At 40.9% G+C, this 22545-nt stretch overlaps 1 protein-coding gene across 3 annotated transcripts; it reads left to right on the top strand.

Moving 5' to 3' along the window:
- The first annotated feature begins 4601 nt into the window (after positions 1 to 4601).
- LOC138959996 (hepatocyte growth factor-regulated tyrosine kinase substrate-like) lies at positions 4602 to 22275 on the top strand. Of its 3 annotated transcripts, XR_011453859.1 has the most exons (9): positions 4602 to 4805; positions 6617 to 6695; positions 7968 to 8073; positions 8313 to 8471; positions 12674 to 12932; positions 13071 to 13748; positions 14736 to 14852; positions 16480 to 19283; positions 19432 to 22275. XR_011453859.1 is itself a non-coding variant. In XM_070331709.1 (8 exons), exons 3-8 carry the CDS (start codon positions 8002 to 8004, stop codon positions 16680 to 16682), a joined length of 1488 nt encoding a protein of 495 aa, XP_070187810.1. In that variant the 5' UTR covers positions 4602 to 4805; positions 6617 to 6695; positions 7968 to 8001; the 3' UTR covers positions 16683 to 22275. The 3 variants fall into 3 exon arrangements, 2 of the variants coding, with proteins under 2 accessions (XP_070187810.1, XP_070187811.1); XM_070331709.1 differs by having other exon boundaries at positions 16480 to 22275; XM_070331710.1 differs by lacking the exon at positions 7968 to 8073 and having other exon boundaries at positions 4603 to 4805; positions 16480 to 22275.
- The last annotated feature ends 270 nt before the right edge of the window (positions 22276 to 22545 follow it).

The following is a 22545-nucleotide window of genomic DNA, read 5'->3' as shown; positions in this document are numbered from 1 at the left end:
GGGGTAAATCATTTATATAAATACAGAACAAGATAGGTCCTAATACAGACCCTTGAGGGACACCACTCCTGACAAACTCGTTTGACGAAGTTTTACAGTTAATGAATACATACTGTTTCCGTTTTGAAAGATACGATTCAAAAAAGGCACAGGCGGAGTTGTCTTTTAAATAGCACTTTAATTTCTTTAGTAGAAGTGAGTGATCTACTAGGTCAAAGGCTTTCTTAAAGTCCAAAAACAAGTCGCGTAAGGCGAAAATACAACATTTAGTCAAGTAGCTGTCGAACTCACAGTATGAAACTGAACGCAATGCCATTTTTCAGCAAGAATGTATACTCGTAGCATCGTCAGTCGACCGCTCATGACAAAGGCAGTGAAATTGACAAGAAGAGCGGGGTAGTAGTTGCGCTAAGAAGGATAGCACGCTTTTCTGTACCTCTCTTTGTTTTAACTTTCTGAGCGTGTTTTTAATCCAAACATATCATATCTATATGTTTTTGGAATCAGGAACCGACAAGGAATAAGATGAAAGTGTTTTTAAATTGATTTCGACAATTTAATTTTGATAATAATTTTTATATATTTAATTTTCAGAGCTTGTTTTTAATCCAAATATAACATATTAATATGTTTTTGGAATCAGAAAATGATGGAGAATAAGATGAACGTAAATTTGGATCGTTTTATAAATTTTTATTTTTTTTTACAATTTTCAGATTTTTAATGACCAAAGTCATTAATTAATTTTTAAGCCACCCAGCTGAAATGCAATACCGAAGTCCGGGCTTCGTCGAAGATTACTTCACCAAAATTTCAACCAATGTGGTTGAAAAATGAGGGCGTGACAGTGCCGCCTCAACTTTCACGAAAAGCCGGATATGACGTCATCAAAGACATTTATCAAAAAAATGAAAACAACGTTCGGGGATTTCATACCCAGGAACTCTCATGTCAAATTTCATAAAGATCGGTCCAGTAGTTTAGTCTGAATCGCTCTACACACACACACACACACACACACACACACACAGACAGACACACGCACATACACCACGACCCTCGTCTCGATTCCCCCCTCTACGTTAAAACATTTAGTCAAAACTTGACTAAATGTAACAACGCTCCCGTTATTTCTGCTTTGTTTATTGCTGACAGCCAAGTCTCGCATAAAGAGCTTAAGGCGGTGTGGCAGGAATGCTTAGAGCGGAATCCAGACTAAAAAGGATGAAACAGATTCATATGTTCCATATATGCCAGTAGGTGTTTTTGTATATGCTTTTCTAAGGGTTTAGATAGAACAGGTAAGAGGGAAATAGGTCTAAAGTTGTTTGGGTCTGGAAGATCCTTATGTTTTTGAAGTGGTAATACCTTTGCACACTTTAAAATAGAAGGGAACACGTTTTGTTGTATGCTTAGGTTATAAACATAAGTTAGGGAATCGACAATGTAAGGTAAGTGTATGTGAGAGAGAGAGAAAGAGAGAGAGAGAGAGAGAGAGAGAGAGAGAGAGAGAGAGAGAGAGAGAGAGAGAGAGAGAGAGAGAGAGGGAGTGTTAGAAGAGAAGAGAGAGGGGGAGAAAAGGACAGAGGAAGAGAACCGGGGGGGGGGGGGGAGAGAGAAAGAGAGAGAGACACACACACAGAGAGAGGGAGAGAGAGAGAAAGAGAGAGAGAGAGAGAGAGAGAGAGAGAGAGAGTGTGAAGAGAAGAGAGAGGGGGAGAAATGGACAGAGGAAGAGAACCGGGGGGGGGGGGAGAAAGAGAGAGAGACACACACACAGAGAGAGGGAGAGAGAGAGTGAGAGGCGAGACAGAGACATAAATAGAAGAGATACAAGAAAGAGAAAGAGAGAGAGAGAGGGGCTTGTGACGTCGAGTGTCTGATACTAAACTTGTCACCAGAAAAAATCCCGTGTCGTGACGCATACGCACAGATATCAATGGGACCACGAGTGTTGTGAATGGGAATGTTACCGCAAACTGTGTGTGTGTGTGTGTGTGTGTGTGTGTGTGTGTGTGTGTGTGTGTGTCAGTGTGTGTGTGTGTGTGTGTGTGTGTGTGTCTGTGTGTGTGTGTGCGCGTGCGCGTGCGTGTGTTCAAAACAATGCAAAATCGTTATAATATTTAAACACAAACACATGCATATATATATACGCTTACACTCACACACACACAATCAAACACACAGAGTCACGTGTGCGCAGCACACACGCAAGCACGTTCACACACACACACACACGCGTACACACGCACATACACTCACACTCACACACAATCACACGAATACACAGACACGAACACGCTCGCACGCACACACGCAAGAACGCACATCAATATACACAAGCTCGCGCGGAGACTCCGTCATACTGGCATGGAAATATACTACGCAATTTACATGAATAAAAAATCTATTTTACATTCATAAAGAGACTTGACAAAAAATTCCGGATTTTCGACCTTGAAAGGTTAAAATCTAAATAAAGCAGCAACGGGAAAACCTCACGGAGCATTTTGTAATAACAACAGTCCAGTCTAGTCGTAAAATGAGGAATATTTTCCTTTCGCACTTCGCTAACCCGCAGAAGTTATTCACGGTCATGGTTGATTAATGTTTAGCTTTTGCAACAACAAACAAGTCGCGTAAGGCGAAAATACAACATTTAGTCAAGTAGCTGTCGAACTCACAGAATGAAACTGAACGCAATGCAACGCAGCAAGACCGTATACTCGTAGCATCATCAGTCCACCGCTCATGGCAAAGGCAGTGAAATTGACAAGAAGAGCGGGGTAGTAGTTGCGCTGAGAAGGATAGCACGCTTTTCTGTACCTCTCTTCGTTTTAACTTTCTGAGCGTGTTTTCAATCCAAACATATCATATCTATATGTTTTTGGAATCAGGAACCGACAAGGAATAAGATGAAAATGTTTTTAAATTGATTTCGAAAATTTAATTTTGACCATAATTTTTATATTTTTAATTTTCAGAGCTTGTTTTTAATCCAAATATAACATATTTATATGTTTTTGGAATCAGAAAATTATGGAAAATAAGATGAACGTAAATTTGGATCGTTTTATAAAAAATTTTTTTTTTACAATTTTCAGATTTTTAATGACCAAAGTCATCAATTAATTTTTACGCCACCACGCTGAAATGCAATACCGAAGTCCGGGCTTTGTCGGAGATTACTTGACCAAAATTTCAACCAATTTGGTTGAAAAATGAGAGCGTGACAGTGCCGCCTCAACTTTCACGAAAAGCCGGATATGACGTCATCAAAGACATTTATCAAAAAAATGAAAAAAACGTCTGAGGATATCATACCCAGGAACTCTCATGTCAAATTTCATAAAGATCGGTCCAGTAGTTTAGTCTGAATCGCTCTACACACACACACAGACAGACAGACGCACACACACACATACACCACGACCCTCGTCTCGATTCCCCCCTCTATGTTAAAACATTTAGTCAAAACTTGACTAAATGTAAAAATGGTTGGGGGGAAGATATGTAGAGGTTACATGCCGAGTCTCAGTGATTATCAAAAATAATGGTCGAAGTTAGCGGATCATGAAAAATGCGAGCTTCAGCGAGCTTTTTCATGACCGCGAACTGAGACCATTATTTTTGATAATCACTGAGACGAGGTATGTAACCTCTTTATCCCTCCTTTCTTCAGTTATTCAAAGAAAAGAGGAGTTTTTGTGCGAAAGTTTGATCGAATCATATTCACCCAACCAGTCTACCTGCGCAGGCTATCGATTAATGCGCGGTTGTATAGTTCCGTGCAAATCATTCAATTTTGTTAACACTTCTTGTCAGTTTCCATGTTTTGAACTAAAATCAAGTACACAGTTATGTTGTCATTCTGCTGTGGCGGTAAAGGCAGATAGTGTGTGTTCTGTTCATGTTTTGGTATCGCTCAGAAAATGTTCTTTCCTCGAATGTGACTAGCAGACGAAGTTTTACACCCGTGTTCCAGCGTTAAAAACTGTATGAAGTTAAGTTTTCTGGGGCAAAATAGTGTATGAAACCGCTGCATGTTCTTTAAGTTGATTAAATGTTTGCAATTGATTGCGTATGATCTGTTTATAAAATGAAATATTGTTGAAAACTGACCGTCGGATTGCAGTCTTGTCGATGAAGCCGAAATCTGGAAGGGGAACTACTCGTGTCGCTAGACAAAGTATGAGAGTTACTTTTCCTTGGAATCTTGCTAGCGATAAACGATTGTGCACGGCAGATCTGAATTCAGAAAACAACCAAACTCATGGATTTTATATTGAGATTCATGTGTTCAAGCCTGTAGTTGCTGGTTTAAATGCGGTATGGTTGTATGGTTTGCTCCAGAAATGTATATTTTGTACTTTAGAGTGTTCTGAACTTTTGAGTCGCAAAAAGTAGATCCACAATGTGTACAGTCTCTACCCATGAGCTATCGAGGATTCAGGCCCGTTGTTGGGTAAGTGATTTTGGTTGTTGGGTAAGTTACCGAAAAATAACTAGCCCTACAAGTTTACAGAGAGAAAGAAGCAGAGGGGGGGATAAGATGGGGTTTATGAATGGGTAAATGAACTACAAACAATCACTCCGTAGAGGACCAATCACAGACAGCGTTCTGCAAAGGCCCAGGCCCAGAAGCGGTCCAAGCAGAGATATATAGACTATATCACTGTGTATCCAAGTCACGACCCAGACACGTGATCAAGCCTTGGGTTTATATCACACACAACGCTTGTCTGCGGGGATACCTGTGCCAACCACCGCGAGGAACCTACTTCTGAACTTACTTCTACTTCCCGGTATGTAGCTCAGTCTTAGTGTGAAGAAAAATGTGTGTGTATTACTTGTTTTTAGTTTTTCTTCCATGTCAAATGAAGTAACAACAACAAAAACAGTTTCAATAAAACTGTACTGCATCGATTGTGATAGCTAATATTTAATGTTTGTTGGTGATTTATGTACATATGCAATGTGATGATTTGTACAGGAATGTATTAATGTGCAGTGACGTAAGTTCTTGTTTTTGTTCAGTTCCTGCAATATTTGTGTGTGTGTGTGTGTGTGTGTGTGTGTGTGTGTGTGTGTGCGTGAGTGCGTGCGTGCGTGCGTGTGTGCGTGCGTGTGTGTGTGTGTGTGTGTGTGTGTGTGTGTGTGTGTTTAAAGATTTTGCATTGTGTTTAATGTGCAAACATGCAACCTATGCCTTTGTATTGCATCATCATCCAATCCCTCCCTCATCCCCTATTTATTCTATCACTAAGCATGCAGGAGAAAAAGGCAATATTTTCATAGAAAAAGGGCTTTCGTTTTTTTCATGAGCGATTGCTTTTTGTTGTCCTTTTTTTGCGAGGAATTTTGAGTTTTCCACTTTTTGACTAATCTGAGTAATCAGGTGAGTCTGGGTAATGAGCAGTGTTCGACCGTCCGTCTTTAGACGAAAAATGTAACGTTGCGGCTTTCTTTGTTGTTTATCAAGTTAGGACCTCTAAATGCCACACATTGATAGTTTTTTTTTTAAACTTCAATAACAACAAAACCATGCACGAAAGCTTGATGTACCCTCGTCAAAATGTTAAGCACCTTACAGGGTCATGTTTGGTGTCAAAAATGCAACCATTACCATAGTCTCAAACGTGTTGAAAGAAATGTCTTAAAAACTTCACACACTTGAGGTATAAATTACTTCTATTCAAGACCCAAGATTAATTGATCATCATCAGATGTCAAGGTCAAAGACGGGGCATGTTTGGGTCAAACATCAAAAATTATCATTTTCTCAAATGTGCTTGAAGAAAGTTCTTTGAAACTTCACACACTTCCAAGATTTGATAATCTCCAGACATGACCCAAGTTTGATTGATATTTTGTTCAATGTTTTCAAAGCTACTTGCAGGTTTTTTTTAAACTCTACAAGCTATTTTGGTTTGATAACCTCCAGGCATGAACCGACTCTAACTGACCCTCACAAACTTCAATGTCACAGAGAGGTTCAGTTCTGGAGAAGAAAAAATTCGGGATTTATCATTTTCTTGAACGTTTTTGAAGCAAGATGTTTGTAACGCCACAAACTGCCAGGGATGGATGACCACTGGACATGAACCAGGACTGGTTGACCCTGGTCACATTTCAAGGTCACAGTGGGGTCGAGTTCGGGTCAATAAGAAGGAAATCATCATTTTGTTGACCGTTCATGGAGTTTTCCCTCTTAACCCCTTCACTGCCCGTATGTAATACGTGGTCATTTTCGGTTTGCCCTACGCCCATAACCGTATCTCATACGTGGGATTTGTGTCAACAACATTTCAGGACATTTCTGAAAACTAAATGGGAGGTAACCACTGTCCAAGTACTGTCTATACACAGTTCTTTCCCATAGACCGTTCGGATAATGCTGTTATACTGTGGCAGTGAAGGGGTTAAGAGTTTTCACAGCAACAGATGATTTGTATTTGACGAATATTACACATGACGAGGCTCAATCGTATGGACATCAGTTTTTTTTGTTATTTCTTTGTTGTTGAAATTGTACCTTGATTTTTACAGTTAAACCATGTTCCACGGTTACTCTTGCGCTTTTTACAGTTGTGTTTCTTTTACACCTGTGCTGCAGCCACTGAGACTGAAAGGACATTAGCAGCGGCCGTACCTCCTCGCATTTTTCATAGGAGAATCACACAATATAAAAACAGGTGAGAATTGTTATCATTGCGATATTATTTTCTTCAAGTTTTCTCATCAGTATCAGCTACTCGTTTGTAGAGTCGATAAAAAAAAGGGCTGGGCACAGCGTTTTTATTTGTAACAGATCCCATATGACTTGTCGCAAGCGCCGTCACTTGATGCGTCTATATATAAGCACAGTCTTTCACAGTTTGAGTCAAAACTATGCTGTCGCAGTTTGTCGCAAAATCCTCCTACTATGTCGCAAAATATGTGAAGAGTGCTCAGCCAGGAGAGAGAGCTTCAGAAAGAGTGAGAGGGCCTACCTTTCTCACAGCTAGTTCATTTTACAACATTATGCATTGAAACAACAGAACGTGCACAGAACGAGAGAGCGAGAGAGAGACAAGACAAGACAAGACAAAATCTTTATTATCGAGGGTAATAGATAAGCAAGATTATGTGCTTTGTTACATCCAAAAAAAGAGGGAGGAGAGGTTAAGAGAGAGAGAGAGAGAGAGAGAGAGAGAGAGAGAGAGAGAGAGAGAGAGAGAGAGAGAGAGAGGGAGAGAGAGAGAGAGAGAGAGAGAGAGAGAGAGAGAAAGAGAGAGAGAGAGGTATTATAAGTAAAGTCAAGGTACGCAAAAGATGAGAATAGCTATACTAGGAAGTAAAGGTAAGTAAACTTGTGGAAAAAAACACAAAAATCAGCACGACAACAAACACATTATAAAAAGAAACCACAAAAACAAACAAGAAGAAGAAGAGAAAAAAAATCAATCACCACTCAAATTAAATTAACCCCCAAAACAACAATGTCAACCCATTCTTTCAAATACGCATAAATACAAAAAAATCATTCTGTCCCTCTCTCTCCCCCCAACCCCCCCCCCCCCCCCCTCTCTCTCTCTCTCTCTCTCTCTCTCTCTCTCTCTCTCTCTCTCTCTCTCTCTCTCTCTCTCTCTCTCTGGCTCTCTCTGTCTCTCTGTCTCTCTCGCTTTCTCTCTCTCTCTCACTCTCCCCACCCCCCTCTCCCTCCGGCTCTCTCTCACTCTCCCCACCCCCCTCTCCCTCTCTCTCTCTCACTCTCCCCCCCCCCCCTCTCCCTCTCTCTCTCTCACTCTCCCCACCCCCTCTCCCGCTCTCTCTCCAGCAAGTTCCATCCACACATACACAAGAACTGAACTGAACATCTCAGTAATTTACCAAACAAGCAGCGACGCGAGGAGGAGAGGTTTAGCTGTTGCCGTGTTGGTTTACGGACACTCTAAAACAGACTCCACTCCTGTACTGTCTTACAGCTACAGGGCGCAAGAGGTAGGATCACACATTACCATGGAAACGAAAGTCACGCACAACACTCGCCCCGCTCGGAACACCTCCGATGACGTCATTCACCATGTTCAGGTATTAAAAACACGAGCCAGGTAACAATCACCGCGTGTGTGATCCTTTTAACAAAAAAATAATCACGAATGTGTGCTTTTTTTTTCTTCTTTATACACGCGCTTGTCCCTAATACATTGCCGATTTACATTATCTTCCAGGTTGGAAAAGGCTGCGACTCGAACCCGGATGCTGACTCGTCCTCGTCCAATCATAAACGCTGAATTGTAATATATGCAAATTTATTCAAACTTATTCAGGATGGGAAGAAAAAGATGGCTAGCGGGAGAAAACGAGAGCACAATGGAGGTGTACCCTGCCAAGCACCCTGCAAAGTGTGCAAGAGGCGAAAACAAAAAACCAAGTCTGCCCGAAACGTGAGAGCCAGAGAGAAGCAGGAACGCCTGGATCTAGAAGTTGTGAGTAAATTGACTGTCTGGGTGAAGGTCGTGTTGTTGTTGTTGTTGTTGTTGTTGTTGCTGTTGGTGGTTATGGTGGTGTTGTTGTTGGTGGTATTGTTGTTGTTGTTGTTGTTGGTGGTGATGGTTATGGTGGTGTTGTTGTTGTTGTTGTTGCTGTAGGTGGTTATGGTGGTGTTGTTGTTGTTGTTGCTGTTGGTGGTTATGTTGTTGTTGTTGTTTTTGTTGTTGTTGTTCATGTTTTTGTTCTACCTAGGGGATCCTTTACGTCCTCACAGAAAATTTTCCTATCAGGGACATGAGTTGGTGATACTTGTTTTTGTTCTTGTTCTTGTTCATGTTGGTGGTGGTGATGGTGTCGTCGTTGTCGTCGTTGGGGTTGTTTTCATTCTTGTTGTTGGTGTCATCGTCGTCGTCGTTTCTGATGTTGTTAGTGTGGTTGTTTCGTTGTTGTTGGTCATTGTAGCTGTTTTTGTTATTGTTGGCGGTATCTGCGTCCTCTTAGTTGTTGACTTTGTTTTCATTGTGAGTGTAACACACAACTTACTTCTCGTATAGTGTTCACTGTGTCTGTGTAGCAAGAAAAGACGGACACACTGTGTGTCAGAGCATATCAGTTCAATGTTTAAATGTTTGGGCTCAATGTTACCCTCATTTCACAATTAAACTTTCATGATCTTGTATGCCCCTGAACCACGAAATAATAAGTGGAGACAAAAGATCGATTCTCTGACGAGTTCTAATTAACAGTACTTTTTTCATGTGATAAAAACCGTTAGCAGTATATTGTAACAGAATGCATGACACTGATGTACACAAAACATAGCAGGGAGGAAAAATACCTTGCTGTCAATGTCAAGGTCTATTCCACAATAAATGGTTTACAACTGTGCCTCAACCACGCTTTACCCCACAAAGCAGCCCCGTTCAATAATAAATATCATGTGAACAAAAACACAACAGATAAAAGAAAGACGAATTGATCCTGTGTCAAGGTCTACTCAACATGACGCAGCGTAGTGTACCGATGTTGAATCATTTTCTGAATTCCCGAATGACTCTGCTGGATAGTTTTGGCATGTTATGGTATTGAATGACGGAAGTGCCCTTGACTGGCAACACTTTGGTCAATGGGTGGATTGTATTAGGCCAAAAAAAAAAGGTCTGTTTACGGTAACATAGGCCCAAAAAATAGGGTCGGTAGGTCGGTTTTTTTGTGTGGTTTTTTCTCTCCAAAAAACCATATTTTTACGTTATTTTGCACCAAAAAAAACAAGATTTTTTTTTTCCCCCAAACGCCAAAAAAAAGTCTAGGGTCGCGCGAAAAAAATAGGGTCGGTCGGGTTACCGTAAACAGACCTTTTTTTTTTTTGGCCTTACCTTAAAGAGCTGTTAACATTCCGTGGGAAAGGAAAGAGAGCCACTGTTGCATGCACGGATAAAGTGCTCGAGTCACGGAATGACCGATTAAAGACAGACACACACACAGACACACAGACACACAGGCTAGCACGCGTATACGCAGACACAAATATAGACAGAACGAACGAACGAACGAACGAACTTTATTACTCAAGGATGGAGATTTTAGGCTCACGCCTAGTCTTACAATCTGTCCCTGCTAAACTAAGACATAAAAATAAAGACAATAAAAGGACAATTGTCAATCGCAATCATACTAATTACAACATTACCTATACGAATACATAATGCATGATAGAACATTGAAATGTACATGTATGTCAATATAATACAAAGGAAAAGAAAAGTCGACTCGCACAAATGGACAAAGAGAGAGACGCAGACACAAACACCGACTGGCAACCAGGTTAAAACAGACAGACAGACAGACAGACAGTCAGTCAGTCAGTCAGTCAGACAGACAGACAGACAAACAGACAGACAGACACATACGCACACACAGACACACAGACACACACGTACCTAAAGTGTGGATGGTTACCTAAGAGGCGGCACTGGGTGTAGTGCCTTTCTAGTGCACTTGCACTACAACAGCACTGGGTGCAGTACTCGCTCCGGCATCGAAGAATTTTGCACTAAAAAATGCACAAAATTTGACCTATTTCGTCGCCTATAGAGGACGGAAAGAATGTCATTTTGAACATTGTTATGACATTCTTTCCGTCAAAAAAGTCAATTTAACGGTGTTAAATGAAGCGACCATCCACACAATTAGGTTGCCATCCAGAGTTTAGGTTGCCATCCACGTGTGGATGGTTGCCTTATGGTGATTTAGGCAACCAAACCTGTGGAAACGGGGGTACACACACACACACACACACACACACACACACACACACACACACACACACACACACACACACACACACACACAAATAAAGACAGATAGACAAAGAGAGAGACGCAGACACAAACACCGACTGGCAGCCAGGTATACAGACAGACAGACACATAAGCAAACACACACACGCACACACACACACACGCAAACACACACACACGCTCACGCACACGCACACTGGCAAATACATTGAAAGCAATGATTTATGGCTGGGTTTGTTATTACGAAACCCCATTCAGTGGAAACGGCATCTTCTTTGTCAATGGAAAATGATATGCAGGGGAGTGTCACGTAGTTTGGTAAAAAGGCCTTTGGGTAAATCTGTGTCAATTTGCATCCTGTTTCAAACTGTTTGAATGCAGAATACCCTTACACACTCACACACACACACACACACACACACACACACACACACACACACACACACACACACACACCAGGGGGGGAGCAGTTAAGCCAGAGGGGGGGGTTTACAACCTGGGGTCCAGGGGTAGACCCCTTGTGGGGTACATGGGCAAGGCCCCGTTGGGGGGTCTTGGGAGTTTTAGCTATTTTATTAACAATTATTTTATGGGTTATCCTTGATTTTAAACATGATCAACTGGTGTCAACAGCGTAGATATCTGTCAGGCTATTCTGCAGAACTAGTGTCAACAAGTCATTGCTGTACTACAACCTTTTTTTAATAAAGTTGGACATCCACCAGCAGATTTCAACTTCCTAATCCAATGGTTCACTTGGGCTTAGGCCCCAACCGCACACTTCTTATCGCGATAACAAAAAAATCTATTTGGCCAAGCTGTTTGCATGGGACAATCTCTTCATGTGGACACATACCAAAACTTAAACAACATGGGTGCTCACAGTACACAGTCGGATTGTTTTCAGTAATGCATTGTTTTAAGAAATCAATTCATAAAAAAACATTTTTGGTATTTGGTATATCTTATTGGCCTTGAGAGATTTCCTCAGACAATTCGGGCTGCTATCCCGGGAGATGGCGTGAAACTATATACCCATTTTGTTTCCTTTTTCCTGCGTGGGTGTAGTTACGTTTCCAATCCCTGAGACTTTCGCTGTGAGCTTAAGCTCTTTCTTGTCCGCATGCGTGCGTGCATACGGGGGTGCTAGAACACCGAGGAGAGTCTGCACAAAGCCTGTTGACTCTGGGAAATAAATCCCTCGCCGAACGTGGGGGTCGAACCCACGCCGATAGTGACAACAGGTTTTCAGTTATCTCCCCGCCCCAACTCTGCACAGTGAACACTCAGGACGTTGATTTTTGGTCTGTGTCCAAGTCAAGGGGTCCTCTTTACTTATCCCACAAATGTGACCCTCCACCACGGAATGAGTCGCATGTCACCTTTGCATGATTTTCATTTTTTTTACATTTTCCTAGAGAGTTTTTTATGCTCTATCCAGTGGTGAAACCCGTTTTAGAAAAGAGCGAAAACTGTTTGAGTTATAAGCCTGTGACTAAGGTGACCCTCACACTGTTACCAGACACTCCCCGGACTTATATTAAGCCTAGTGCAGAACCGCGCGAGGTGACATCCGACTCATTTCGTGGTGGAGGGTCACAAATAGCTGTACAAAAAAAAGGTGAAATCACCACAAAGATAGATGGAAAGAAGGAAGAAAGAGAGGGCGTGAAAGTATCGTATAGAACACAAAAGTCAGACAATTTGACCTGTAATTGTGCCACTTTGTGGAATGGCCATGCATAGGCTGAAGTAAATGTACGCCACATTTGAAGTTATTCGGTCATTTAAGACGTTATTAGCATTTTTGTGAGTTGCATTTTTTTTTTTTTTTGGGGTGGGGGGTCACCTTAGCTGTACCTGGTAAAACAAACAATTGTAATTTTGTGTATTTTCAGAAACAGGAGCAACTCAAAGCAGAAAACGAGGGACTCATGACCTTGATACCGAAATTGGCCGCCAACCACAAGTATTTCGAGCATTTAGTGAAAGCACTGAAGGAAATAAAGCAGAACACATCGCCTAAAGATGAACACCAACCTCCTACTTCCGGTGCACCCCCTCCATCGGCCCAACCGCCATCGCAACCACCCCCACAACCACCAGCACCAGCACCAGCGCCATCACCACACACCCAGGAAACGAACGAGAGAAGAGGTAATGGTTGCTTCCCTTTGCCAGTTGAAAACGGAGCAAGAGGTCTAAAAGAGAAAATCTGATGCATTTGCCAAGTTATGATTTCAGAGCTTTGCATTTTGAACTGAAATATTCATACCAGATTTTGTGTTTTTAAAGGTCATTACACTCAAGGGAACCAGACACCAACCATTGACGCAAGTCTCCTTGGTTCCATTCTGAATACTTGTGGAGAGATAGCTGGGGACAGCATTACGACTCATATTGCTATGGATTGGAACCAGATTCCACTGGAACCCAGCCAGTTTCCACCGGGACCCAACCACATTGCAGCGGAACCCAAGCAGATGCCAGACAAACCCAGGCAGATTCCAGTAGAACCGAACCCAATGCCAGCGAGTCCTTACCACATTTCAGCGACACCCAGCCAGTCGCCGGTGGAACCTAAGCACATGTCAGAGCAACCCAGGCAGATTCCAGCGGGAATCAACCAGATTGAAAGGGGACCTACTCAGATGCCGGTGGAACATATGCAGATGCCAGAAAAACCCAACCAGATTCCGGTGAGACCCAATCAGATGGCAGTGGAACCCAATCAAATTCTACTGGAATCACACCAAATTCCAAAAGATCCCAACCAAGTTCCAATGAAACTTCACCAGATTCCAGCAAGACCCGAGCAGATGCCAGAGAAACCCAGGCAAACTCCAAGAGAATTCGAGCAGATGCTGGGTGAAGGCGACTATTGGGAACCAATTTCAAAAAGGCTACCCGCTGGCAAATCTGACATAGATTTTCCCGTCAAACTCTCAGTACCACAGGTTTCTACCACTGCAGGTAAACTTTCAGTGAAAGATTCTTCCCTTCAAGTTCCCACGTACACGGTAGTTTAAGCTACCACAGATCTGTCTAGAATTTGACATAGGATAAGAGCACCCTTCAACATATTGTCTTGTCTCTTTGCCGTCCAGGGTGTGAATTTTAAGTGAAGTAAATTCGCCTGTGCCAGCTACGATATTAATGCCACAAAAAAGCGCCACTCTGCACAGAGAGCTACCAGGCTGTAGATGTTCAAGATGTGTCCACATGCACTCTAAATTGATGTGTTCCACTTTTGAACACACTTTTTGTAACCAGTTCTGAACAGTGTGGCACAGTACATAGTTCTACTAGCTATACAAGTATGTTAACACCATGTGCTACATTTTGCTAGTAATATGCAACACTGTGTTCAAACCAGAAAGTGTGTTTTAAAAGTTCGTACAGAGCTCAGCTGTTATGGTTTACTGGACATTATTTCTTGTGAATTATAGATAGTTTACACGAGAAAGAAGGTGACTTTAGACATAACGACCTACTCTATGAAATCATTTATGAGCAGCACTGTTTGCAATTTTATTGAACTGTTCATTGAAACTGCTTCATTGACCTATGTATAATTATGTTGAAATGAACTTGGTTTTGTACAGTTATGTAATTTGTCACACAGAGAGAAAGAGATATATATATAGAGAGAGAGATAGAGAGAGAGAGACAAAGAGAGAGTGTGTGTGTATGTGTGTGTGTGTGTGTGTGTGTGTGTGTGTGTGTGTGTGTGTGTGTGTGTGTGTGTGTGTGTGTGTGTTCCATGCGAATACCAGACAGCTAAATTCATTCATCATGTCATTCCTAGTGGAACCGTTTGTATTCCAAGGCAACGAATACTTGTTATTCTCTCGATACGCTAAGACTTCACGAAGTGAGGTGAAGGAGCCCAAATATAAGTTCATAATTATTCATTAGTAAATAAATCACGTCAATGAGGTATTTTCTCCATTTTTCAAGGCGCTTTCCTGGATCCAATGGGAACGCGCAAGGTACCGACGTTCCTCTACGATGTAACCATGACACCAGAGACTTCAGTCATGGCCGCTTCAATGGCTGGACCGTCAGCTTCGCATGGTATGTGTTCAAGTTCTGTTAATCTTGTTCTTGTAACTCAGATTTGGACACATGTACAGCAATTCAATGTTAAAGGTACAGCCCTTCTCGTGAAAACATTTCACTATCTCAGATCTGTCCAGGATTTGTTAAAGTGACTATAGCCATCCATCAATTGGACACATACCCACAGTTTAGATTGTGACTGTGTGGAGTGAGATTTTATAATAGCGTATTCAAGCACATTCTGTTTGTGGATATCGTCTGGTAGTCTACTGACCAAATCGGCTTATTAGAGGAATCGGTGCAAATTTGATCTTAGATAAATTTGTTTAATCTGGTATATCTATCATGTCTGTCCGTTGATTCTCACTGTCTGTTTCCACTGTGTCTATTTGGATAGAACTAGAGACTCATTCTAAAGTCCTTGAAATCACGAACGAACAATTTTACTTCTTGTTCTTGTGCTTCATGTTCTTGTTCTTGGCTTCTTCTTCTTCTTCTTCTTCTTCTTCTTCTTGTTCTTGGCTTCTTCTTCTTCTTCTTCTTCTTCTTCTTGATTTTTTTCTTCTTCTTCTTCTTCTTCTTCTTCTTCTTCTTCTTCTTCTTCTTCTTCTTCTTCTTCTTCTTCTGCATTCGTGGGCTTCAAGTTCAACGGACTCTCGTTTTCGGTACACGTTGGCTATTACCTGTATGGCCATTTCCTCCCGCTAGTAGGGAGATTCAAAAGACAGCACGTTTCGTTTTGCAGCTCGTTTCGTTTGGTGAATGAGTCACCCCGCGAAACGGAACGTGAAACGAGACGGCATAGGCCACAGACAAGATTTAGATGTATTCACGTTTCGTTTCGGAATGAAGGAAGGGCGATAAATCTTCAAGTGAAATTATCACGTCTGTCCTCGATCAGAATGGGGAAAAAAAAACCTAGGAGGTGGTCCAGAATCGGGCATACTTTGATTATTTTCAGTCCAAATAAATCACACAGACTTTGTTTATACAAAATCACATACGAAGCCAGAATAAAAATTCGATGCGATGACCTACTTCTGCTTCGCCATTTGCTTTCTCACCATGAAGTTGGATAAATGTACCAGGATCAGCACCCTTCAAAATATTTCAGTTCACAACAGTTGTCTACCTCCAATGAACACATTCTCAGCGCTGAAAGACTGTGAAAGGGTTGATGAATCTAGCAATGCATAAAATGGCCAACAAATAAAACTGTTAGTGTGCAAAAATACTCACAAAAGTTGACGAAATATTGTTCGTTTTTTGGGGGTGGAAAACGTGACTGCGTTTTGACGTTCCACGTTCCGTTTCAGTTGACCTTCACCTTTCCAGCGAGAGACTCCCGAAATGATGACGTTTACCACAACTTCAAAACGAAACGTCCCGACGTTTCGTTTATTAAATCTCCCTAGTTAGGCAGTCTTGCTCCGTTTTCAAAGGGGAGAGAACAAGAACAAGAACAAGAGAACAAGAATGTATTCCGCCATATTGCAAAAACGCCATTTGTGTGTTAGTTAGTTTGTTAGCTGTTGCTTTTTTGGTCCAGCGGACCATATAGGCCAAATCAGGACCCCCCATTTGTGTGTGAGAACGAGGAAGTCGAAGCATCTTTAACAAAAACGAATCCTATGCTTCGCAGGCACCGACCTGGATGGCTTTCTCGACTCCGTTACCGTTCAATCCCTGATGAACAACAACGGGGTGAACAAGGATTACGCCCACAACACCCTGTGGGACCTGCTGGACACAGATTTCCGTGCCCCCATTCCATCCGGAGACTGCGCTGAGAACGCCACTGAGGATGGAGGCTTCTGGCTTCCCACTGCTGCAAAACCAACCTGACAGCACGCTCTAAATTGAAGTGTTCAAACACCCTTTTCTGTTGCAAGTTTTAAAACACTGCGTGACATACTATTACAATGTAAAAAAAAAAATGTAAAAAAGTTTTTATAAAAGTTTTAAAAAAAGTAGCACAATTTATTGTAATGGTAATTGCGAATTAGTGTTCAACCATGTGTGCTACTTATGTTTTAGTAGAACTTTTTACCATGACATTGTCACACAGTGTTCAAAGCTGGTTACAGAAAGGGTGTTCAAAAGTGGAACACTTCAGTTTAGAGTGTACGCTTGATACGGGGCATGAGAAAGAAGTCTGTCTGTCAAAGATGGATACTTAAGCTATCTTAAAAGAACACTACAAGCACTCCAAGAAAACTTCCCCAAGTACAGAATACAGAATGTTGTATTGCCCAGAGTAACAGGGATTTGCCTCCATGTAGCGGCAGACAAGACGCGGGAAGGGATGTACGGAGTCTGTTGTAAGAGGCTTACACCCACTCACACTAAAACACAGACAAGCTTAAACATAGAGCAAAACTAAAAGATGCATGCTAAACCATCAATCCTACAATTTTCACCAAGAGTCGTTCGGTTCGGTTTTGGGGCTGGAGGTAGAAGTATGTGTCCGTAATAATAAAAATAAAACGATTACAAGCAAGCAGGAAAACGAACAAGCAGTCCATCAGGCGAGCATCCTAAACGAAAAATGAACCAGATCACACAAACATCACCCCCACCCCCAGTTTACAACAACAAGAAAGATGGAAAGAAAAAAGCATAACGACAAGAAGCGAACATGCAATAGAACAAGCAACCCATCAGGCGAGAATCCCAAACAAAAGCAAACTAGGATATACAATGATCGAACCCCCCCTCCCCCCTCCCCTCCTAAAAGTAGTTGGACAGTTTGGGGGATTATAACCTCCGTTGAAATGTCCACTGTATTCAACCCCCAGAAATGGCGTTGGTAGGAGTGTTTGTCGGATATTAAGATAATGTTGATTTGAAAATGTTTGCCAAGTTAATGCAATAAGATAAATGGCAGCTGAAAAGTTCTGTGATGTCATCATTTTTTAGACTTTCAGTCACACAGGGTTGATATTTATCTTTCCTTTCGAGCATTATTTGAAATTAATGATCTTTAAATTGTATCTTTTTCAGCATTTTAAACATGCAAAGATCTACAAGTTGTAATGTATTATTGTGATCAAAACTATTTTTTCTGTATTGCCCAATTTTTAGCGGAAGTTTCTGTGACGTCACAGTTTTAACCTATTATTCACAATTTTAGACATTGATATTACTATTTTACTATCTTAAATATAAAGTATGTATCATCGTCATTGAATTAATGGGATCACAGCCCTTGTTTTTTTCCATTGATTTTTGTCATATATATATATATATCTCCCACATTGATTTGTTCATATCGTCGCGCACACTTTTACTTTGCAGTGTACAGTTACGCCAGGTTTTTCATGGATTATTCGGAAACGTCTGAAAGGGTGTTGATTTGAAAAAAATTCTTTTTCTTTGCTTATCTCACATATTTGCTCGCATTTCACATACTGCAGTATCCAAAGAATCCAGGAATGGATACCTTGACGTGACGTCAGCAGTATTGCAAATCATCACAAAATATTTTAAAGCCCATGCGATTGTATAATAATGATAATAATACGAGAATTTATAACGTGCACATATCTCACCACAAGGCGACTCAAGGCATATGGTGCACGCTTAAGTTATGTATGGCTCGTGTGTATTTTATTCATGTTGAGGCAAACATATGAAAACGTTCACCCGTGGCTTTGTCAAGAGTGACGTCATTCATATATATTCTGACGCAATGACGAGACAGGAAATTAATGCCGTACGGCTGCTGTAACCTTTTTATCCCATGAGCGAAACATTTGAAAGCACATGCGGTTTTAGTGCACGCATAGGTTACGGACGGCTAGTATGTATTCTATTCATGTTGAGACAAAAAATATGAAAGTGTTCACTCGAGGCTTTACCGAAAGTGACGTCATTCATATTCTTACGCAATGACGAGGCATGAATTTCATTCCATAGAAGCTATTAACGGAACTGTAACCTTTACATGTCCCATGAGCGAAACATGATTATCTGAGGTGAACTTTTGAGAAAAATAAAAAGTTTGAGTCACAGTCTATATTCTTTCCTGACAGAATGGATGGATTTTTCCATGAACAAGATAACACAGTCTAGGTGTCAAGAATCTGTTTTTATCCTACATACGTGAGAGAGACACTCGTGAGATAATAATCGTTCAAATCACACGTGTGTATATCATGTAAATGAGGTCATGTCAAGCAAGTCTGGCAGGGACCTGTTTTTCCACTGCTTATGATGCCAAAGTCACCGAGACAAACGTCATTATAGAAACAAAATTGCGCTCGCTAATTACCCTCGATGAATTTTTAGAACTAACACGTCACGCCACACTTTCAGAGTGACGTTTCTTTGCTTAGACGTAATAAATTGCACGAGGCTTTAGAAGAGATCGAGGTTCCAAAACAAGCGTCTTCAATTTAGCTGCCTCGACTGCAGGAAATTTTCAGTAAAATACATGTAAGTACAGTATGTAGGATAAACAGAATACTACATGGCTTGCTGTTTCGTACCAGATTTACACTCGTTGCTTTTTCAAATAGTGAACAGCTCGCTTTCGCTCGCAGCTCAATATTTAAAAAAAACAACTCGTGTAAATCTGGTACAACACAGCAAGCCATGTAGTATTCTCTATGTCCCCAGTCTCGGCTAAATGAGACCACACTCGCTCGTGTGTTTGTTGTTGTTGTTGTTGTTGTTGTTGTTGTTGTTGTTGTTGTTGTTGTTGTTGTTGTTGTTGTTGTTGTTGTTGTTGTTGTTGTTGATTTACTGTGCATGTACTGTTTGTACTATGCAAGTACAAGAAATATGTGTACACATAAAATATAAAGACAATGAAGTAGCTCATGGGATATAAGTGGTGTATTTCTACAAATCTTTGACGCTGTATATTCTGCTTTATGTATCATGATCATCGATTTATTTTTTGTGTTTGTTTTAACATTTTGTTATTCAGAGGATTCTTATCAAACCTTTTGGTAAACTGTAGAAGGTTTCTAAGGACGGAAATGTGTAAATAACGAGAAATATACTTAACCAACCACAGCAATGGAAGACTGGGCTGTGCTATCCTTAGTACAAATTACATTTTTTGTAAAAGTAGGCAAGTAGACTAGCCGTGTACTTAAAGTCAGTGATTGCACTAGCCATAAGTGCAGATGGCTGATACCACCTAAACACGCATACACTTGTGCATCTCATCAAAAGGCGTGAGGGCGTGAAACTCTAATTCTCTCTTTCTTTCTAGCCTTTATTACCGGCAGAGAATTAGAATTAGGATTAGTGTACAAGGGGAAATTGTCAACATCAGATTTGCCTGTTCTTTTTGTTTATCTTGCCAGATCTGCAGTTGTCCCAAGCTCTACTAAATGCTCTACCGTTCATGTGATATAACAGATTAACCCTACTTATCAGGGAAAGCCTTTTACTGAAGCGATGCTGCTTTGTAATTAAAATGATAATGTACATAGCTTTTTCACTTTAAAATATGTTGATCTTTCAACGTTTTTAAATAATATGAGTGTTTTTTGAGTGTACGATTTTGACGCTTGATAAGCCGCTAGAACAACCATGCAACAATGCAGAGACTTTACCGTCTCCAAATCATGACAATGTGATATTAATCTTTCCCCTCCAAGTAACATGACGTATCAAGAATGTGTCTTGTGTTGACCCTAGATATTAACTAGATATTGAATGTATTGGCACTTTATCTGTTATCTGTTTGTTGCTAGTGTAGAAAATATAGATTCAATAGTTTAGAGTTTATTCCTTTCCACAAAACAGCTCAGTGTCGATGTGTGTACATTCAAGCCATAACGTGTCGAATTATTGAAACAAACTCTTAAGGCCACACACAAATATATGTTGGTTTAGGGTAACCCGACCGACCCTAAAACTTTTTTTCATTTTCTAAAAAAACAAAAAACTTTTGGCACATTTTGCGAACTATACCGAGACTAAGGGAAAATAATCTCCTTAAAATCGACTAAAAAATATTTTTTTAATATATACATGTATATAATTTTTTTCACCCGACCTACCGACCCTATTTGTTTTTTTTTGTTTTTTTTTGTCACGTTACCCGAAACCAACATATATTTTTGTTTGGCCTAAGCTTTTTATCACGCTCTGGCGCTTTGCCATTTAAAGAATCCCCCCCTCCCCCGTGTTCAGGTGAGAGGTGCTCCCCCGTGTTCAGGTGAGAGGTGCTCCCCCGTGTTCAGGTGAGAGGTGCTCCCCCGTGTTCAGGTGAGAGGTGCTCCCCCGTGTTCAGGTGAGAGGTGCTCCCCCGTGTTCAGATGAGAGGTGCTCCCCCGTGTTCAGGTGAGAGGTGCTCCCCCGTGTTCAGGTGAGAGGTGCTCCCCCGTGTTCAGGTGAGAGGTGCTCCCCCGTGTTCAGGTGAGAGGTGCTCCCCCGTGTTCAGGTGAGAGGTGCTCCCCCGTGTGAAAGCATGGACAGATTCTGTGGTGTCAGAAACAAATCAAATCAAATCAAATCAAATCAAATCAAATCAAATTTTATTTTTCGAGGGTTGTGGCGTAAGCAATACAACGAGCTTTTTTTCAACCAGCCCTCGCCCAGAGAGGGGACTAATCTAATCACATATTTACACGGATATTCACGTAGAAAAAAAAGGTAGAGAAAAACAACAACATATGAATATTTACACATTACATGTTATACACAAATAGCCTATATATGTAACGTAGTGAAAACAATGCTGAATACACATGCACGAGTAAATGTGTTATTAAAGCTTTGAGTGTTTTTGTGTGGATATAATGAACACTGATGCTTTGGACAAATTAAAATATAACTAAACGAAGTCTTCCATCACTGTGATTTTTCGTAATTTAACATTAAATACAATGAAAGGTGTTTTTCGAAAGTATTGAGACTCATTGGGACTCTCACAAATTCCAAAGGGAAGTAAGCGCTGTAAATGCATGAGAGTTATGCGGAACGAACCTCGGACACCTGAGAGGCTGAATAACACGCATTGAAATGGACAATACAATGCAATACAATACCATGCAATACAATACAATAAAATACAATACCATACCATACCATACCATACCCTATGATAAAATACAATGCAATGCAATACAATACAATACAATACAATACCATACCATACCATACCATACCATACCATACAATACCACTCAATACCATATAATACAATGCAATGCAATACATTACAATACGATACAATACTATACAATATTATCTGTTGTGGTTCAAGATCGTTTGAATGGTACAGTGTGCCTTTAACTACATAAACTCGTATTCAGTGTACCAGTCTGAATTAATATTTGGGGCTAATTTATCCCCACCAGGCTATCGTGTAAACGGTTTTCCCGAAATTAGTATACAGGTATAAAATCGTAAAATATGTACTATGACGCACACAGTTTCCCAAAGTCTATCTTTAGAGGTGTCGTCATCTGTTTGGGTGTAATGAATGGCGGTTATGGTGTTTATAGTTGAAGGGATATAACTAGTGCTTTTTGTAATACAAAGAGGTTGTCAGGAGTGGTTTAACTTTGAGAGTGGAAACTTTTAACAGTTCAGTAAAATTCCATGGTTAGCTACGGACGGTCAAACTGGGTTCGCGGCACGTGAATTTACAACTGTGCGAGTTGTTCACGTTATAATCGCAACCGCCTGATTTTGTGAGTTGTGATTGTAAACTGCCTGACAATTGAAAGTCATTCGACCTGGG

The sequence above is a fragment of the Littorina saxatilis genome, linkage group LG2 (genome assembly GCF_037325665.1).
Source record: "Littorina saxatilis isolate snail1 linkage group LG2, US_GU_Lsax_2.0, whole genome shotgun sequence".
NCBI lineage: Eukaryota > Metazoa > Mollusca > Gastropoda > Littorinimorpha > Littorinidae > Littorina > Littorina saxatilis.
This window is presented reverse-complemented; position numbering and strand designations above follow the sequence as displayed.